The following is a 17202-nucleotide window of genomic DNA, read 5'->3' as shown; positions in this document are numbered from 1 at the left end:
TTCTATCTCCATTTTTGGTCAAAATTTAGTTTTTTACATAATCTGATCCATTAGGTGCTTATTAATGCCTGTGTGGTGTTATTTTTTAAATGTTGACATTTCTTTGTTAGAAATTAATAAAATACAAAGGTTCCATCTCACAAAACATAATGACGCTCAATATCTCTGAACTACCCTAAACGGAGATAGAACCTTATCATTCTAAGCTCACGATTAGTAGAGCACAGATTGTTGGACTGCCAGTATTGCTACATAGCCAATATGAGTTTGGGCTTCACAAATCACTGTCCATAAAGAGACTGTCAAGCTCAGAAAAAGATGCTATATTTTCCCTATTTGAGTAAACTGTGGACAAGAAGTAATAACCTGGTTGGCCACTGAAGATGCAATATTACTGTGAAGCCTATTGCAAACACAATGTTGAATGGAATGAATTGGAAAGCAAGATAAGATACATAAAAATAAGACAAACACATTGAATTAATAGTGAATAATACTTTAGGTCCAATAAATTATAAAACACAAATTCAATAACATAATCATGAATGGTTCTTAGCTACTTCACATAAACAAAGGTTGAATTCCAGCTGATGTTTCACAGCACCAACTGGCTCTGCAAAAAAACTGTGGGGGAAAGAAGTATTCAACACATCAACAATGGTTTCATTCAACATATTTCCATCGCAGCTATTCACATGAAATTTAGCCCAAACTCAATAAAACTACACAGCGAAAGAAATTGTAACACTCCAGTCCATAAAAACATTGATGTGCACTAAAGGGGAATGACACAAACCATGGGTTGAATACTTATTTCCCCCACTGTATATGATTCATGAATATGAACAAGAATTGGCCCGTTAAATATTGATACATTCGAAGCACAAACATGCGCATATAAACATACTTTTTAGTCCCACCAAAGAAGATGGACAACAATAAATGGTCAACTTAAATGATGAATACCTCAACCAATCAAATATGCTTTGACTTGAGTAAAAGTAAAAGTGATTGGATGTTTGAGCCCAGTGAGGATGTAACGCTCTGGGACTGTGCAGTGCCAACCTACAGTAAGTGTTCCAGCATTTTATTCTTGAATGAATTGTTTTATGACAGCCCTCATGTCAATAATAATTAAACAATCCAATGAGGAAATGTAGAATCATAAGGTCAAATCCATGGTATATTAATATTATGATCACCTCAGGCAAGATCTCTTGATAGTTTTCCATTGGGGCACGGAAGTTTGATATTATAACACCCCACAAACCAGAGCAACTGTGCCTGCTCTCAGACCTGGCATTCTATGGATGAACTGTTTCAATAACACACAGCACTGCTCAGAGGACTGACCGTGGGACAGCAGGGTTATAATGTACATTAATCTGATACACTGACTGGGGTGGATTACATTGTATACTACTTTAAGAAAAAACAACTGAAACACATAAGCTACAAGATAGTTAGCGAGTATATTAAATCCATCCCATCCCAAACCCTACATCACAGGGCGTTTTCAATGACCTGAAAGAAATCAGGCTGTATGAACTTCAGAGAAATGTGAATTTGTGGAGCTGTGTCGTTGACTGTTGTAAACAATACATGCTTGTCGAGCAGTGCCTGAAGTACATAATCCTCCTGACGTTCTCAACAAAGTGCCCAGTCTCAACACTGATTGTAAATGTTGTCAGTAAACCGGATGAAAATTAATCTCCTGACACTACTGCTCCTTTATGGTGTGTCGCACACATATAGCATTGTTGGACACACTCATCCCACGTTTTTTTCCAATGAAGCCAAACCGCTCGAGGACGGATATAGATTCAGTCACGTCAGCCATTAAATAAGCCCTAAAAAGACACAGCACATAACCTGGGGGAGAGGGACAGTAGATAACTATGAGCTCGACACCTTGGGAGGATATGGAGGGTTTGGGAAGGAGGCTGATTTAGTAAATGTCTCCGAAAGAGGAAATAGCTGGAGTGTGTTAGCTCTCAATCAAGGCGTGGCTCCTGTCCGTAGCAGGAAGGGAGGGGCCTCTCGGTTGCAAAGGAGGACGGGGAGGAGTCGACGACGGGGGTCCTTAGTCGCTGAACACAGAACCAGGCAGTTCATTGGTCAGTGTGTGCCAGCGTTCAATTTTCTTGTCCTTGTTTTTGAGACAGTCGAACCAGTGTTTGAGCCTCTCCCCATTAGCGTTGATCCCCAGGGAAACACCACCTGTGAGGAGGGGGGGGGGAAATAGTAGTCATGGGTGTTAAAAAACCTGGCTACAGTCGTAAGAACACTGCCTGTGTACACGCAGCCCATGGGTGTGGCAGAACTGCTGCGGCTCTCACGCTCGCGGCTTCCCTATTGGCTGTGTGTCTTCTGTGGTTCTAACCGCGGAGCTGCTACTACCAGCCCGTATCGATTGTAAAGTCGCTTTGCAAATAAGGCGTCTGCTAAACGCAGCGAAAAACAAGCGAGAGTCCTAATCTCTAGATGCCGTGTTGCGGCAGTACGGCGGCTCTAAACCATTAACACGGGCGCCGAAATGAAACGCGCGTGTGCTGCTGAGCTTGGCGCTTGCGGTGTATTCGAGCCGTAAGGTTGTGACGAGTCATAACCTTCAGCCGACAGCAGAGTTGAATGAATCCTGTGTGCATTTCCCAGGATGTCTGGTCAGTCACATCTGTAAATATTATCTAGCAATCGCCCAGACACCTACAGGGACATGACAGCAGTGGACCAAGCTGGTAATGAGCTGGTACCTGTTTTGCGAAGTGGATTAGTGCCTAGCTAGACCTCACAGACTGGATGAGAGCTAAGAATCCTTCACATAGTCACTACCCATCTTCCGTCGGAGACTGAAGACCCATCTCTTCAGGCTACACCTTAACTGCTCCTCCTGAGACATCTACTACCCCCCAGCACTGCGTCTCCTGAGACTACTACCCCCCAGCACTGTGTCTCCTAAGACACCTGCTTTTCCCCTCTACTATGCCTCCTAAAACTTCGACTGTCCCCCCTGTACTGTCTCTCCAGTGTCTATTAATAAAAAATAAAAATAAAAATCTTTCTTTCTTTCTTTCTTCTTCTATCACGACGACTGTCAATGGCCCCTGGCCTGAGCTACTAGAACTGGTGAATTGATGATTCACTTGCTTAGTCAAATGTATCGATTGTAAGTTTGGAATAAGGCGCCTGCTAAATGCCAAAAACTTAAATGTAAATGTAAAACATCTTTCAAAGTGAGTGCACACAGGCGGGTCCCGATGCAGAACAAGCCAGGAGCCTTTACACCTTGATGTTTTTTCTCCACAATTGGCCATATGTCGGCATGACAACTGGTGCACAACAAGGGCGAGTGATCCACAGCTCAGATGTTTGGTTGTTGTTGTTGGCCTGGAGCAGGGCTGGACAGATGGAGGACACTGGTGGGTGGATAGGTGTGGTAAACAGAAGTGCCAGGTGCAGAGAGGTAGGGGAGCCAAGTCTGGAGCGTTAGTGTCACGGGTACAGGTTACCATGCACAGTCTGACCTGGATCGGTTCATTGTGTTATCGTGAGCTTAGAGTGATAAGGTTCTATCTCTGTTTAGCAACATTTAAAAAATAACAGCACACAGGCATTAATAAACACCTAATGGATCAGATTATGTAAAAAACTCAATTTTGACAAAAATGGAGATAGAACCTTATAATTCTAACGTCACGTTATGGTAATGAGGAAAATATGAGATCTGAATTGTGCTGCTTACCTATGAAATCGTTGGACTTGCCGATGTCGTAATCCCACACGGTCACCTCCAGGGTCTTCTTGCTGAGGTCAGCGTATTTGATGTCATAGAAGAACTCCTGCCATAGACAGGACGGAAGGGCAGGTTAGAAAGATGCTGCCTCTCACTGGAAAGGAGTCTTCCACTTGTCCCTTTCTGCTGCCAGGTACAACTACCTGACAAAGCAACACTATCTGACAAAGTACTGAGAGAAAGTGTTTTCGAAATATGCAACCGAGCTGTTATTGAGATTCAGGAGACCTCAGAACAGTTCATATGTTTTCCAGGATATGCTTTTGAATAATGTTATTACATATCCATTAGAATCAATCTACCACATCTTCACAGTTTTCCAACCCCCCCCCCCTCCTCAACAAAAACAAAAAAAAGAAGGTAGCAGCAGCAGCTAGATGCAATAATTATTATAGAATATTAGCAGGGCTCTCAAGTTTTGTACAGAGTTCAGAGTGAGATTTTGGCGGCGGCGGGGGGGGGACGGGGTCTGATCTGATAAATGACATCAATTTGTAAAAAACAAAAAAAACAAAAAACACACACACACACACACACAGTCTCAGCGTCAAAGGATATGGTCTTCTCCCACGTCGACCAGTCTGTAGCCACTTCGAGATGTGAATGATCAATTCAAATAATCTGTCCTCTTCTGTGTAGCGAGCATCTGAATCAATAGCTCCAGTCAGCCCGTGTCGTTGGAATCAGAACGTTGTTTGTTGTAGCGGGAATATCAAAATGTTACCCGGATACAGCAATGCTATTATTTTCTGATTGGCTGTTCGGTAGCTATATTTTTACATTTGATTAGCTGGTGCGTGGCCTTCTGAACTCTAGGGGAACCAGGGGGAACTCACTTGATTCTCTACCTGTTCTATTTTTAAAAAATAGCGGCGCAACTTGGTGGGCGCCCCTGGTAATTTCTCTGAGTGAGAAATACAAGGTGTGGCGTGCGAGCGTGTGAACGGATTGAAATGCGTGTGTCTCACGCCCAATGCGTGAGACTTGAGAGCCCTGTATTAGTAGGCTAACTCTTGTTCAGCATGGCACCAAAGGGGTTCTCCTACTGGGACAAGCTGAAAAACGTTGTTTTTTTTGGTAGCCCCTTTTTTCGGGCCTACAAATTAGTACTACCAAATCTGGGAGGGTATTAAATGACATGAAACAGGCTAATGAATGGGGATTAATAGAATAGGAAATGTTATCATCAATGACCAAGAATAAAAACCACTACAGCCTGTAACCAGTGCCACACATCATACCATAAGCAAATCTAGTTGATTTGAATACTTACGGTTATCTGCTCGCCTTATTGAACCAAATGCCTTGCTTAATGTACCAGAAGACCCCGGGAATGTCTTATCTTTGGCAGAAAGGCCAACAGGCATAATGAACAAAGATGGGGAGGGAAATGTCAAGTCACAGGCCTCTGGTACAGCTGGACGCCTTTTTTGGGGGGGGGGGGATTTTCTGAGTGGGGCAGTCCCCACTCATATATTTTTTTTTAATGACAGATATAGTAGAGATTATGACAGGAAGGATGGGTGAGAGAGAGAGAAGGGATGACATGCAGGATATGTCCGCGGCTGGAATCGAACCGGGAGCCCTGCGGTACATGGTCAGCGCTTAATCCACTACGCCACCTAAGCACCCCACAGCAGCACGCTTTTGAGGACAGGCATTCGATGCTGCAGTCGTGCGCTGAGCCAGGTTCTCACAAGCGTTGAGCGCTGTTTCACAATTGTGGTGCAATGGAGCACTCGAGAGACAAGGCAGGCGAGGTATTGGGTCCGTTTTGGTTTGGTGGTTCCAGTTATTGGTGGTTACAGTGAAGTTGTATCATATGTTGAGTGGGCGGTGGAGGGGACAGTCACACAGTCTGGTCGACAAAGGAGTTGGCTAAAGTAGAAGCTGATCTGGCTACCAGGAAAACAATAACACCCACAGGGCTCTGAGAGCAGTCAAGAGATAGCTGGAGTAGCTCTCTCCTGGGCTCTCCTGGGCTCTCTTACCTCGTTGAACTCTGGGTTTAGGGTCTTCTTCTTCACCGTTGTCTTGTGCTTTGACTTTTTGTTCTCGTCAGGCTTCAGATACCTGCAAAACAAAAGAGCACCGTTTGAATGACAGCCACTGTACTAGTGCACGATTTCAGTGCCAAGGTCTTGCTGTGGGGCTTATATACTGAAGTCCCTGGACACAGCTGAAGGCTTTACTTCCCATAGTTCTGAACCCCAATGAGCTCCAATACAAACGCCTGACTAAATGTACTGATATCTATCAGACAGAACTCTCTATAAAAAAGGAAACAGCAGATCAGTGTTCTTGTTTTGAACACGGCCTGATCACATAATTAGAAATGATAACCCATACCCTCCACTGGAGGGTGCTGTGACACTATATTTAACTTGATATAAGCAAGTCGTTGCCACAGTTAGGGTGATTGCCGTAATTGTATTGAACAACTTTGATCTGGAAAATGTGTTCTTCACACACAAAGTTGTTCCTGTTCCCGAACAAGAGGAAGGAAATGAGCAGAATAAATTCAGGGAGGACAGTAATCCTGATTGACTGGCCCAGCAGCAGGTCTGACAGTGTTCTGCATGCTGACGAGGCAGAACGAGAGAGACAGGATCCTGACTTGAGTTGAAGCTTAACGAAAATTTGACAGAGCTTCTGTTTAGTCATTCCAGTACGACTTAAGTACTCTCCTCTGGAAGTCAATATAGTGCCAGCTACTTTCACATTTTTACATTTACATGTTTTGGCATTTTGCAGATGCCTTTATCCAAAGTGACTTACAATCAATACATTTGTCTAAGTCAGTGAATCATCTATCTGCCAGTCGTAGCAGGAAACAGTTTATGCTGAAGCCTGGGGCCATTGGCAGTCGTCGTGCTAGAAGAAGGAAGATTCTTTTTTTTATTTTATTTTTTTACTTCTTACACTGACTATCATTGACTGCATATTGCATATGCGTAATGAGCTTAGAATGATAAGGTTTTATCTCCGTTTAGGGTAGTTCAGAGATATTGAGCGTCAACGTTTTTACATTCCATTATGTTTTCTGAGATGGAACCTTTGTATTTTATTAAAAAAACAAACAAAAAAAAACTACATTTTCAAAATAACACCACACAGGCATTAATAAACACATAATGGATCAGATTATGTAAAAAACTACATTTTGACAAAAATGGAGATAGAACCTTATAATTCTAATGTCACAACGTGCTGCATTATGGTTGTACTCAACCAACCCACCACACTGAAGAAAAAACATCACAGGCCATGTTCACACATTCTTTCACATTCTTTCTAGGTAAGGTACTGAACTCTGGTCTTCCACACATAGGTCAACATAGACTACAACAGCACAGCCCTTTGGCTCTAGTGTCAATGTGCCAGTTTCAACAGATCCAATGAGATTCTGCTTTCCCTCCTGTAGTCTACTTGCCAGCCTATAGAACCCTATTGTGAACCTGGAAAATGTTGAGTAGCCCAAAGTTTGAAGTTAGAAATGTACAGTATGGGTCCCCAGCACTTAGAAACTGCCGGATGCTAACTTGTTGGGCAATTTGCATGATTGGCAAAATTAGCAAAAGGGAAGGTGTCGGCACTCAAGGCCATGACAGTCGTACCTGGTGACCTGCTTCACTTCATGGGAGAGGAGGGAGCTAGAGAGAGAGGGAGCTAGAGAGAGAGGGAGGTAGAGAGAGAGGGAGCTAGAGAGAGAGGGAGCTAGAGAGAGCTAGAGAGAGAGGGAGGTAGAGAGAGAGGCAGCTAGAGAGAGAGGGAGCTAGAGAGAGAGGGAGATAGAGAGAGAGAGGGAGCTAGAGAGAGAGGGAGGTAGAGAGAGAGGGAGCTAGAGAGAGAGGGAGGTAGAGAGAGAGAGGGAGCTAGAGAGAGAGGGAGCTAGAGAGAGAGGGAGGTAGAGATAGAGGGAGAGAGAGAGGGAGCTAGAGAGGAGGGAGCTAGAGAGAGAGGGAGGTAGAGAGAGAGGGAGCTAGAGAGGAGGGAGCTAGAGAGCGAGGGAGCTAGAGAGAGAGGAAGTTAGAGAGAGAGGGAGGTAGAGATAGAGGGAGTTAGAGAGAGGGAGCTAGAGAGAGAGGGAGTTAGAGAGAGAGGGAGTTAGAGAGAGAGGGAGGTAGAGAGAGAGGGAGTTAGAGAAAGAGGGAGGTAGAGAGAGGGAGCTAGAGAGAGAGAGGGAGGTAGAGAGCAAGGGAGGTAGAGAGAGAGGGAGCTAGAGAGAGAGGGAGCTGCTGATGTACACATTACAGAGGCAGTGAGGGTTTCTTCCTTCCAATCCAATCGATGGACCTATCGCTAAGCCACGCCCCAAAATAGAAACTGTCCAATCATATCACAGCAAAAGTCACTACAGGCAGAAAACTCTGACAAACAACTCTGTAATATCTGATGGTGAAAAGCTTCTAGACGAAATATTCTTGTCATCTTTAAAAAGCATGTCTATTACTTGCTGTGGTAAATCAGAAACCAGAAATTTGCCAACTCTCGCCATTGTAAGTCATTGAATGTCATTCAGTCACAGTCGGTCAGTCAGTCACTGTCAGTGAGGCGTTGTTTGTTTGTCTGAGTTTCCAAAGGGGGCGTGGCTTAGCAATAGGTCCATTAAGCGTCCTCTAAAACTTCTAAATTGACTGAAACGTTTAGCAATTTCCGGGTCCAAATAAAAGATTCCCCGCACCAGAGTACCAGTGTTCTAAAGCAGTAGAATGACAGTTCAATCGTTTTTTTAGACTGGGATCTATTCATACAACAAGGGACACAGCACTGCTGAGGCATTTTGAAGAGAGCGCCTCAGCCAACGTTGGACCCGGAAACAGTATTATCGCCTGGTCGATACGTCACGACTTAACAAGCGAATACAGCCTCCATGTGAAGAACCAGACATCTCTCCACAATCCAGTCAGTCAATTAGCAAGACTGATCCCTTTATCCCATGTGCTTTACTATGTTGTGTTGATATTAGCGGCACATTGGTATGCATTTGTGTAAAGGAGAAACTAGAACAGTTTTTCAAGGCCCTGTAACAAATCGTGAGCTTAGAATTATAAGGTTCTATCTCTGTTTAGAGTAGTTCAGAGATATTGAGCATCAACGTTTTTACATTCCATTATGTTTTGTGAGATGAAACCTTTTATTTTTTATGAATTACTAACATAAATTTCAACATTTTAAAAATAACACCACACAGGCATTAATAAACACCTAATGGATCAGATTATGTAAAAAAACTCAATTTTGACAAAAATTGAGATAGAACCTTATAATTCTAACGTCACGAAATGTATACAATACTTTCCTACTAATTAGTTTCTCTTGATATGAGGAGAGAGAACACAACAAAACCTAATAAGGACAGATTATGATTATAAATATGGATTCGCGGGCTCACAGGATTAGCTTTCCAAAATCCATTAAGAAAAATGTGCATCTAGGTGGCTAGTGGACCATTATTTGGGTATTATAACAACCATTTGAACTGTTGCTCCATTACGCAACTCTTTACTTATACTGCATGTTACGTCCGTAGTGTGTGGAGCTCTGTGTTTTGTTAGTTTTTTGTGTTCTCTCCCAGGTGATTGTCCTTCCTCCTACCAATTGCCATGGTGATGGCCTGATTGAGCACACAGGTGTGCTCAATCATCAATCAAGGGTGGAGGGAGGATAAAAGCCTGGGGGAGACACAGTGATGGTGCCAGTGGGCCAGACTACAACTTGAGAGTTGTTTTGTGTTGGTGTAGTTAGTACAGCTGTAGTTTTGTATTGTGTAGCTTTGTAGGTTGTGTTTGTTAATCTTATGTTTGTGTCACGTTAGTCTTATTTGTATTTGATGTCTGGTAGTTGTCTACCACTTGGCCAGTTAGATAGTTTATTCTTTATTATTATTATTATTATATATTAATTAGCTCTTTGTTTTATAGAGTAGTTCTGAGTTCAAGAGTTTCATGGAAACCAGTTTTTGTTATATTCTACAATAAATCTTGTTTATTTTACATTGCCGTTTCTCCTCTAATTCTTGTCCCCCAGGTTTATTTAATTGTTACCCCCCCCTAATCCCTAGACCATCTAGGGGTCGTAACACTGCACTTCACTGTAAAAAAGAATCAAGAGGTTTTGAAACTCTAATCTTCTGTGTGGAGATCATTCAGTGAAACGTGTATGCAAAGCTGGAAAGAAGATCATGTACGCAGAGCTGAAACTCAAGGGGAGGTTGAGGGTTCAGGTGAACAGCATTTGGAGAGAGATACCCAACTGACTGGCGAGACAGAATTACATTTGTGTGTGACACAATACCTCCCAACGCCCAGTATAGACTCTTCACATTGTCACGCACAGTTCTGAAAGCAGTTTCATATTGACCGTACTTGCAATGCATACGTTTCCTACGACCCTGTCTGACATACTCTGTGGGACCACTGTCAACTTGTGTGTGTATGTTTGTGTGTGTGTATGTGTGTGTAAATGGAATGGTAAATGGACTGCACTTATATAGCGCCTTATTCCAAAGCATTTTACAATGACCTCTCATTCACCCGTTCACACACCAATGGCGGCAAGCTACCATACAAGGCGCCGGCCCGCTCATCTGGAGCAATTTGGGGGTTCAGTGTCTTGCCCGAGGACACCTTGGTCACATGTGGCCAGCCGGGAATGGAACCGCAGACGTTGCAAACCAGAGATTAGATGCCGGCTCTACCTCCTGAGGCACAGCCGACTCCCCCTGCTGTGTGTGTGTGTGCGTCTGTGCGTGTGTGTGTGTGTGAATGTCTGTGTGTGTGATTGTCTGCGTGCGTGTGTGTACGTGTGTGTGAATGTCTATGTGTGTGCGTGCGTGCATGCGTGTGTATGTGTGTGTGAATGTCTGTGTGTGTGATTGTCTGCGTGCGTGTGTGCGTGCGTGTGTGAATGTCTATGTGTGTGCGTGCATGTGTGTGTATGTGTGTGTGAATGTCTGTGTGTGTGATTGTCTGTTTGTGGGTGTGTGTGTGCGTGTGAATGTCTGTGTGATTGCCTGTGTGCATGCGTCTGTGTGATTGTCTGTGTGTATGGGTGTGTGATAGTCTGTGTGTGTGGGTGTAAGTGTGTGTGTGTGTGTGTGTGATAGTCTGTGTGTGTGTGATCTGTGTGTGTGGGTGTAAGAGTGTGGCGTGTTCAGATTCATATTCAGATTCAGATAATGTTTATTGCCATTATGCTTGACACATATAGGAATTTGTTTTGGCATTTACAGAAGGTGCATTTATGCTTTTTTCACATATACATGAACAAAAACAAGTACAAATACAAATGCAAAAACAGGCACACAGTGTGTGTGCGTGCGTGTGTGTGATTGTCTGTGTGTGTGTGTGTGTGTGTGTGATAGTCTGTGTGTGTGGGTGTAAGAGTGTGGCATGTGTGTGTGTGTGTGTGTGATAGTGTGTGTGTGGCTGTAAGAGTGTTTCGTATGTGTGTGTGTGGGTGTAAGAGTGTGGCGTGTGTGTGTGTGTGGGTGTATGAGTGTGTGGTGTGTGTGTGTATGAGTGTGGCGTGTGTGTGTGTGTGTGGGTGTATGAGTGTGTGGTGTGTGTGTGTGTGTGGGTGTAAGAGTGTGGCGTGTGTGTGTGTGGTGTGTGTGGGTGTATGAGTGTGTGGTGTGTGCTTCAGAGCCCAGGCCCACCACAGCGGCCCAGCGTATGACATAACACAGCCGGGCGGACCGGCAGCCATGACAGGACGTGTCAGACAGACACGACAAAGACATCGGGTGTCAGGGAGAGAAATCCCAATCGCAGCCGTTCTCTCTATCCGACGGAGCGTCTATTTCCTTTCTTGCCTTTCATAAGGACGAGAATATCAATGTATTATCCGGACCACGTCTCCGTCAGGCTTCAGGGAGCATTTCTCACAAGCGCTGTTTCGGAAAGATCATCGTCTCGAGCCCCGCTCCCGAATATTGTCCACTGTACCGTTCATTCTCGAGGAGTTCTTGACAGGGTTGGTGCGTTTAATTGCGCTTTCAATCGCTCAGTGAGATGAAAAGAGTGGAGAGAAATGTTCAGGTGTGATTAATATCGTTATTCATGAAGAGATACAGTCTTGATAGTCGCAGAACCTCAGGGTGGGCTTTCTCGTGGGGTATATACGTCTCTTTCATGTTGGGAGGAATCACAGTATATTCTCCTGTGTGAGTAAGTAAAGGTCTTTGCACACCAATGCGTGCATTTTCGCATGCATATTTTTAAATCTGTCATCCGAAAAAAACTTTACGCACAGAGACCTTGCACACCGGTCCGTTGCGGAGTCCGTTGTGTTTTTTTACGTTGCGAACTTTCGCAATATGCACTCTACATTCTAAATGCTTGATTTAGCAAAAGGTACAAACAACTGAGAGCAATATGACTAAAACCAAATGCTAGACCACATCAGTAGAATGTATTATCAGTAGAAAAGTACAATAAATCTTTATTTCTTTTAACAAAGCGTGGTGTGCATCTCCTGCAGTGTGATATCTGTAATCATACCATTTGTAGACTCTCCGCTCAGGGTTGCCAGATGGGATTGAGAATTTCCAACCTAACCACAGTCTAAAAACGGCTAAATCCACCAAAAACCAGCCCATCTGGCAACCCTGTCTCCGCTGCATCAGAGTCTACTTGTTGCGCAAAATAGGCCAGTAATAAAAAATAGTGATAAAAAATACACTAAAAACAAGGTGCAATACAAAATACAAGGTGCAGAAATAAAGTATAAAAAGTGCAGTGTCAGGAGGCAGGCTCACCTCAGGTCAAAGGCCAGGGAGAAAACTTGCAGGGCTCGACATTAACGCCGTTTTACTTGTCCGGAGCAAGTAAAACTTTTGCTGGGTTTGTTTGCGCGAGCACGACGACGCTGCTGGATCCTCGATATTTTTACCTGTGTGCAGGAAGAACAACAGACGGCGCAGGCGCCAGACTAGACTAGATGATCGTGAGTGAAGATATTATCAAAGCGTACGGGTGATCGACAGGCGAGTACGCTTTGATAATATCTTCACTCACGATCATCGCCATCTGTTGTTCTTCCTGCACACAGGTAAACATATCCAGGATCCAGCAGCGTCGTCGTGCTCGCGCAAACAAACCCAGCAAAAGTTTTACTTGCTCCGGGCAAGTAAAACGGCGTTAATGTCGAGCCCTGAAAGGTGTGGCTTAGCTAGTTTTTTTCAAACCTTGACGCTCTGGGCGGATCTGACGGAGGAGGGGGAGGCTGTTCCAGAGCCTAGGGGCGGCCTTAGAGAAGACTCTATCCCCTCTTAGGCTACAAATCCAGTGACTGGGACTTTGCACTGCTGTGTCTAGAGACAGACGACAGTTACAAATCCAGTTGGTTAAAATACTGTGATCTGACGCTGCCGGATCGATGAGAAAGAGGTGATTGTACAAATCCAGTTGGTTAAAATACTGTGATCTGACGCTGCCGGATCGATGAGAAAGAGGTGATTGTACGTTGTCAGAAGGTTTGAGTAAGTGCAAAAGAAAGAAACTGTAATGTTGAAACTGGATTTTTGCCAGTGAGAAGTACAGAAAGACTGTGTAAGGTAGGGAGATTAAATGGATAGGGAAAGGTATTCCGCTGATGATAAGATGGATAGCGGTTACTAAGCGTTAAAGGCAGAGGTTGTACATTGTTTCCCTTTTTTAAATGTATTTGTATTGCTTTTTACTGTTTTCCCCTGCTTTTATATTCATTCTATGCTCGTATATGTTTTTATATATGTTTTTATATTCACTTTATGTTCTTATTCCTGTTATAAAGCACTTTGAGCTGCATTTCTTGTTTGAAAGGTGCTATATAAATAAAGCTTTACTTACTTACTTACTCTGGGGCCTTTACTCACCATGATGAATTTGTTCCCTGCTCTAATCTGTTAGCCATATGGTAATGATTACAAGCCCTAGGTGTAGAGAGGAAATTTGGCTAAATGTCACCTGGTGTTGAGTGAAAGTTAAGTGATCACAAAACACTGATTGTGTTGCGTTGCGTGAAGCAGAAGGAGATGGGCCACGTACATCGCGTACACTCCAAATCCTACTCACCACTTACAAAGCCATCAACAATCTGGCCCCCTCCTACCTTGCCGACCTCGTCCCCCTCCACACCCCCTCCCGTTGCCTCAGGTTTGACGACCAAACCACTCTCAAGACCACCAGGACCAAGCTCCGGACCTGGGGTGATAGGGCCTTTTCAGCCGCAGCCCCGTCCCTCTGGAACGCCCTCCCCAACCACATCAGACAAGCCAACACCCTCCCAACATTTAAACAGGCCCTCAAAACCCACCTCTTCAAGCTCGCACTCACCAGTTAACCCTCTCCTCCTCCTCTTCCCATGTGTCCCCAGCACTACCTTAATTAGGCCCCTATACTTTCTTTGACTTATTTTTTGTTTCTTTTTATTATTACTACTCTATCTTTTCAGTTTGTAAAGCGTCTTTGAGTGTCTAGAAAAGCGCTGTATAAGTCTAATGTATTATTATTATTATTATTATTATTATTATTATCAGTCTGGTTCCATATGACACTAAGGAGGTGTTAAACAGAACCCTGGACCCATAGGTCTGATCAACCCAGGTCTGAGCCAAGATGTTCCAATGTTCTGACAGTCAACTAGTGGCATGTTCAACAACCACGATAACGACAATACAAACTCAAACCTTCCCAAAGTCTGAGAATCTGTCTGGAGAAGTGTAGTGGAATGAGTGCTAATGTGTGGGTTGGGGCTGTGATGGGAGTGAGTAGGGCAGTGTGTGTGTGTGTGTGTGTGTGTGTGTGTGTGTGTGTGTGTGTGTGTGTTGGGGTTATGATGGGAGGGAGTAGGGCAGTGTGTGTGTGTGTGTGTGTGTGTGTGTGTGTTGAGGTTATGATGGGAGTGAGTCGGGCAGTGTGTGTGTGTGTGTGTGTGTGTGTGTTGTGGTATGATGGGAGGGAGTAGGGCAGTGTGTGTGTGTGTGTGTTGGGGCTGTGATGGGAGTGAGTAGGGCAGTGTGTGTGTGTGTGTGTGTGTGTGTGTTGTGGTATGATGGGAGGGAGTAGGGCAGTGTGTGTGTGTGTGTGTGTGTGTGTGTGTGTTGTGGTATGATGGGAGGGAGTAGGGCAGTGTGTGTGTGTGTGTGTGTGTTGTGGTATGATGGGAGGGAGTATGGCAGTGTGTGTGTGTGTGTGTGTGTGTTGTGGTATGATGGGAGGGAGTAGGGCAGTGTGTGTGTGTGTGTGTTGGGGTTATGACGGGACTGAGTCTGGGCATAGCTTTTGACATAACTGCATCCTGTTAGCGTGTGGTCGTCAGGGTAACCCCTCCTGTGACGTGTGGTCGTCAGGGTAACCAGTGACTCACGTCTTGACGTAGGGGTCAGAGAAGCCGTTGGCATCCATGGCGGCCAGGTGAGCACAGCGGACGATGCCCACCACCAGGCCCGACTTCTGGGAGCTGTACTTGAGGGAGATCATGATGCGACCCCGCTCCTCCAGAGACTTGTCATCCGTCTTGTCAATCTGCAGGGAGGGAGGGGGGGGGGGGGTCAGGGGGTGAGAGGTGAGAGGTGAGAGGTCAGAGTGTCTTGTTAGGACACGGGATGATTATCTACAAAGTATTCATACACAGCATAGAGAGAGACAGAGAGAGAGAGAGAGAGACCGAGAGAGAGAGACAGAGAGGCAGAGAGACAGAGAGGCAGAGAGATGCGCAGATTAAGATGCGCAAATTTGCTGACTCACTTCACTTTCCAACGTATCAGAATGCACTATGATGCCAATATTTCACAGCTTATTGGCTGTGCAGGAGTGATCTGAGATGATTCCCCCCCCCCTTCGTTTCCTGACTTCTCTGCCTCGTTTATGTCTGCCTCCGGGGAATCTTCCACTCCAGCTTCACAGAGACCCCCCAGACAGACTCTTGGGTCACATAGACCCCCCAGACAGCCTCTTGGGTCATAGAGACCCCCATACAGCATCTTGGGTCATAGAGACCCCCCAGACAAACTCTTGGGTCATAGAGACCCCCCAGACAGCCTCTTGGGTCATAGAAACCCCTCAGACAGCCTATTGGGTCATAGAGACCCCTCAGACAGCCTCTTAGGTCACATAGACACCCCAGACAGCCTCTTGGGTCACATAGACCCCCCAGACAGCCTCTTGGGTCATAGAGACCCCCATACAGCATCTTGGGTCATAGAGACCCCCCAGACAAACTCTTGGGTCATAGAGACCCCCCAGACAGCCTCTTGGGTCATAGAAACCCCTCAGACAGCCTATTGGGTCATAGAGACCCCTCAGACAGCCTCTTAGGTCACATAGACACCCCAGACAGCCTCTTGGGTCAAATAGACCCCTCAGACAGCCTCCTGGGTCACATAGACACCCCAGACAGCCTCTTGGGTCAGACAGACCCCTCAAACAGACTCTTGGGTCATAGAGACCCCCCAGACAGCCTCTTGGGTCATAGAGACCCCTCAGACAGCCTCTTGGGTCATAGAGACCCCTCAGACAGCATTTGGGTCATAGAGAACCCCCAGACAATTGGGTCATAGAGACCCCCCAGACAGACTATTGGGTCAAAGAGACACCTCAGACAGACTCTTGGGTAACAGAGACCCCTCAGACAGACTCTTGGGTAACAGAGACCCCCCAGACAGACTATTGGGAAATAGAGACCCCCCAGACAGACTTGGGTCATAGAGACCCCTCAGACAGACTCTTGGGTCATAGAGACCCCTCAAACAGACTCTTGGGTCATAGAGACCCTTCAGACAGACTCTTGGGTCATAGAGACCCCCAGACAGACTCTTGGGTCATAGAGACCCCTCAGACAGGCTCTGGGTTCAAACGGTGGAGCATGGGGGAAGAGCGAAGGGGAAAAACAACGATGTGGTCGAGAGTCTGAATAGGCTCAAACGGTGTTTTGACACCGGAAACATTTTTCAATGCCAGCTGAAGCGTTGGTTCAGGAAAAACTATAATAACAACAACAACAACAAATCCAAACATTGACTAAAGAGTTGGGTGAAGTGTGGAGAGAAGGCACTTAGAGAGAGAATGTCTAAAAGCACTGGGTTGGAAGTTGGCAAAGAAAATGATAATGCTGCTTTTGCCATTTGTCTAAAAACCGTTATTATATTCAGACACAGTAGTGTTATCTACTTATCTATGAATGAATGGTCTTTATTGTCATTGATATAGTACAGGTACCAAACAACGAAATTTGGTGCTAGGAAAAAAAAAATAAAAACAAGAAGGGAAAAGAGCTGGTTTACATAAATAAAGGCTATGTACACTATCCACTATACTATACTATACAAATAAAACACTGTGCTGTACTCTATGCTATGCTATACCTATTCTAACATTTCCTATCTCTGAACCTTATGTACCCGAGGGTTGTCACATTGCACATAG

At 44.9% G+C, this 17202-nt stretch overlaps 1 protein-coding gene across 1 annotated transcript in view; it reads right to left on the bottom strand.

Moving 5' to 3' along the window:
* Positions 1-2083: 2083 nt before the first annotated feature.
* Positions 2084-17202, bottom strand: part of doc2b (double C2-like domains, beta) — a gene marked incomplete at both ends in the record, with an annotated part of 256747 nt that continues 241628 nt past the window's right edge. Inside the window, 4 exon segments of the mRNA XM_080528763.1 lie at positions 2084-2220; positions 3743-3839; positions 5785-5866; positions 15146-15303. Of these exon segments, the coding sequence (XP_080384889.1) occupies positions 2084-2220; positions 3743-3839; positions 5785-5866; positions 15146-15303 (474 nt within the window).

Source organism: Nansenia antarctica, assembly GCF_963989245.1.
Source record: "Nansenia antarctica genome assembly, chromosome: 4".
In the NCBI taxonomy this organism is placed as follows: domain Eukaryota; kingdom Metazoa; phylum Chordata; class Actinopteri; order Argentiniformes; family Microstomatidae; genus Nansenia; species Nansenia antarctica.
This window is presented reverse-complemented; position numbering and strand designations above follow the sequence as displayed.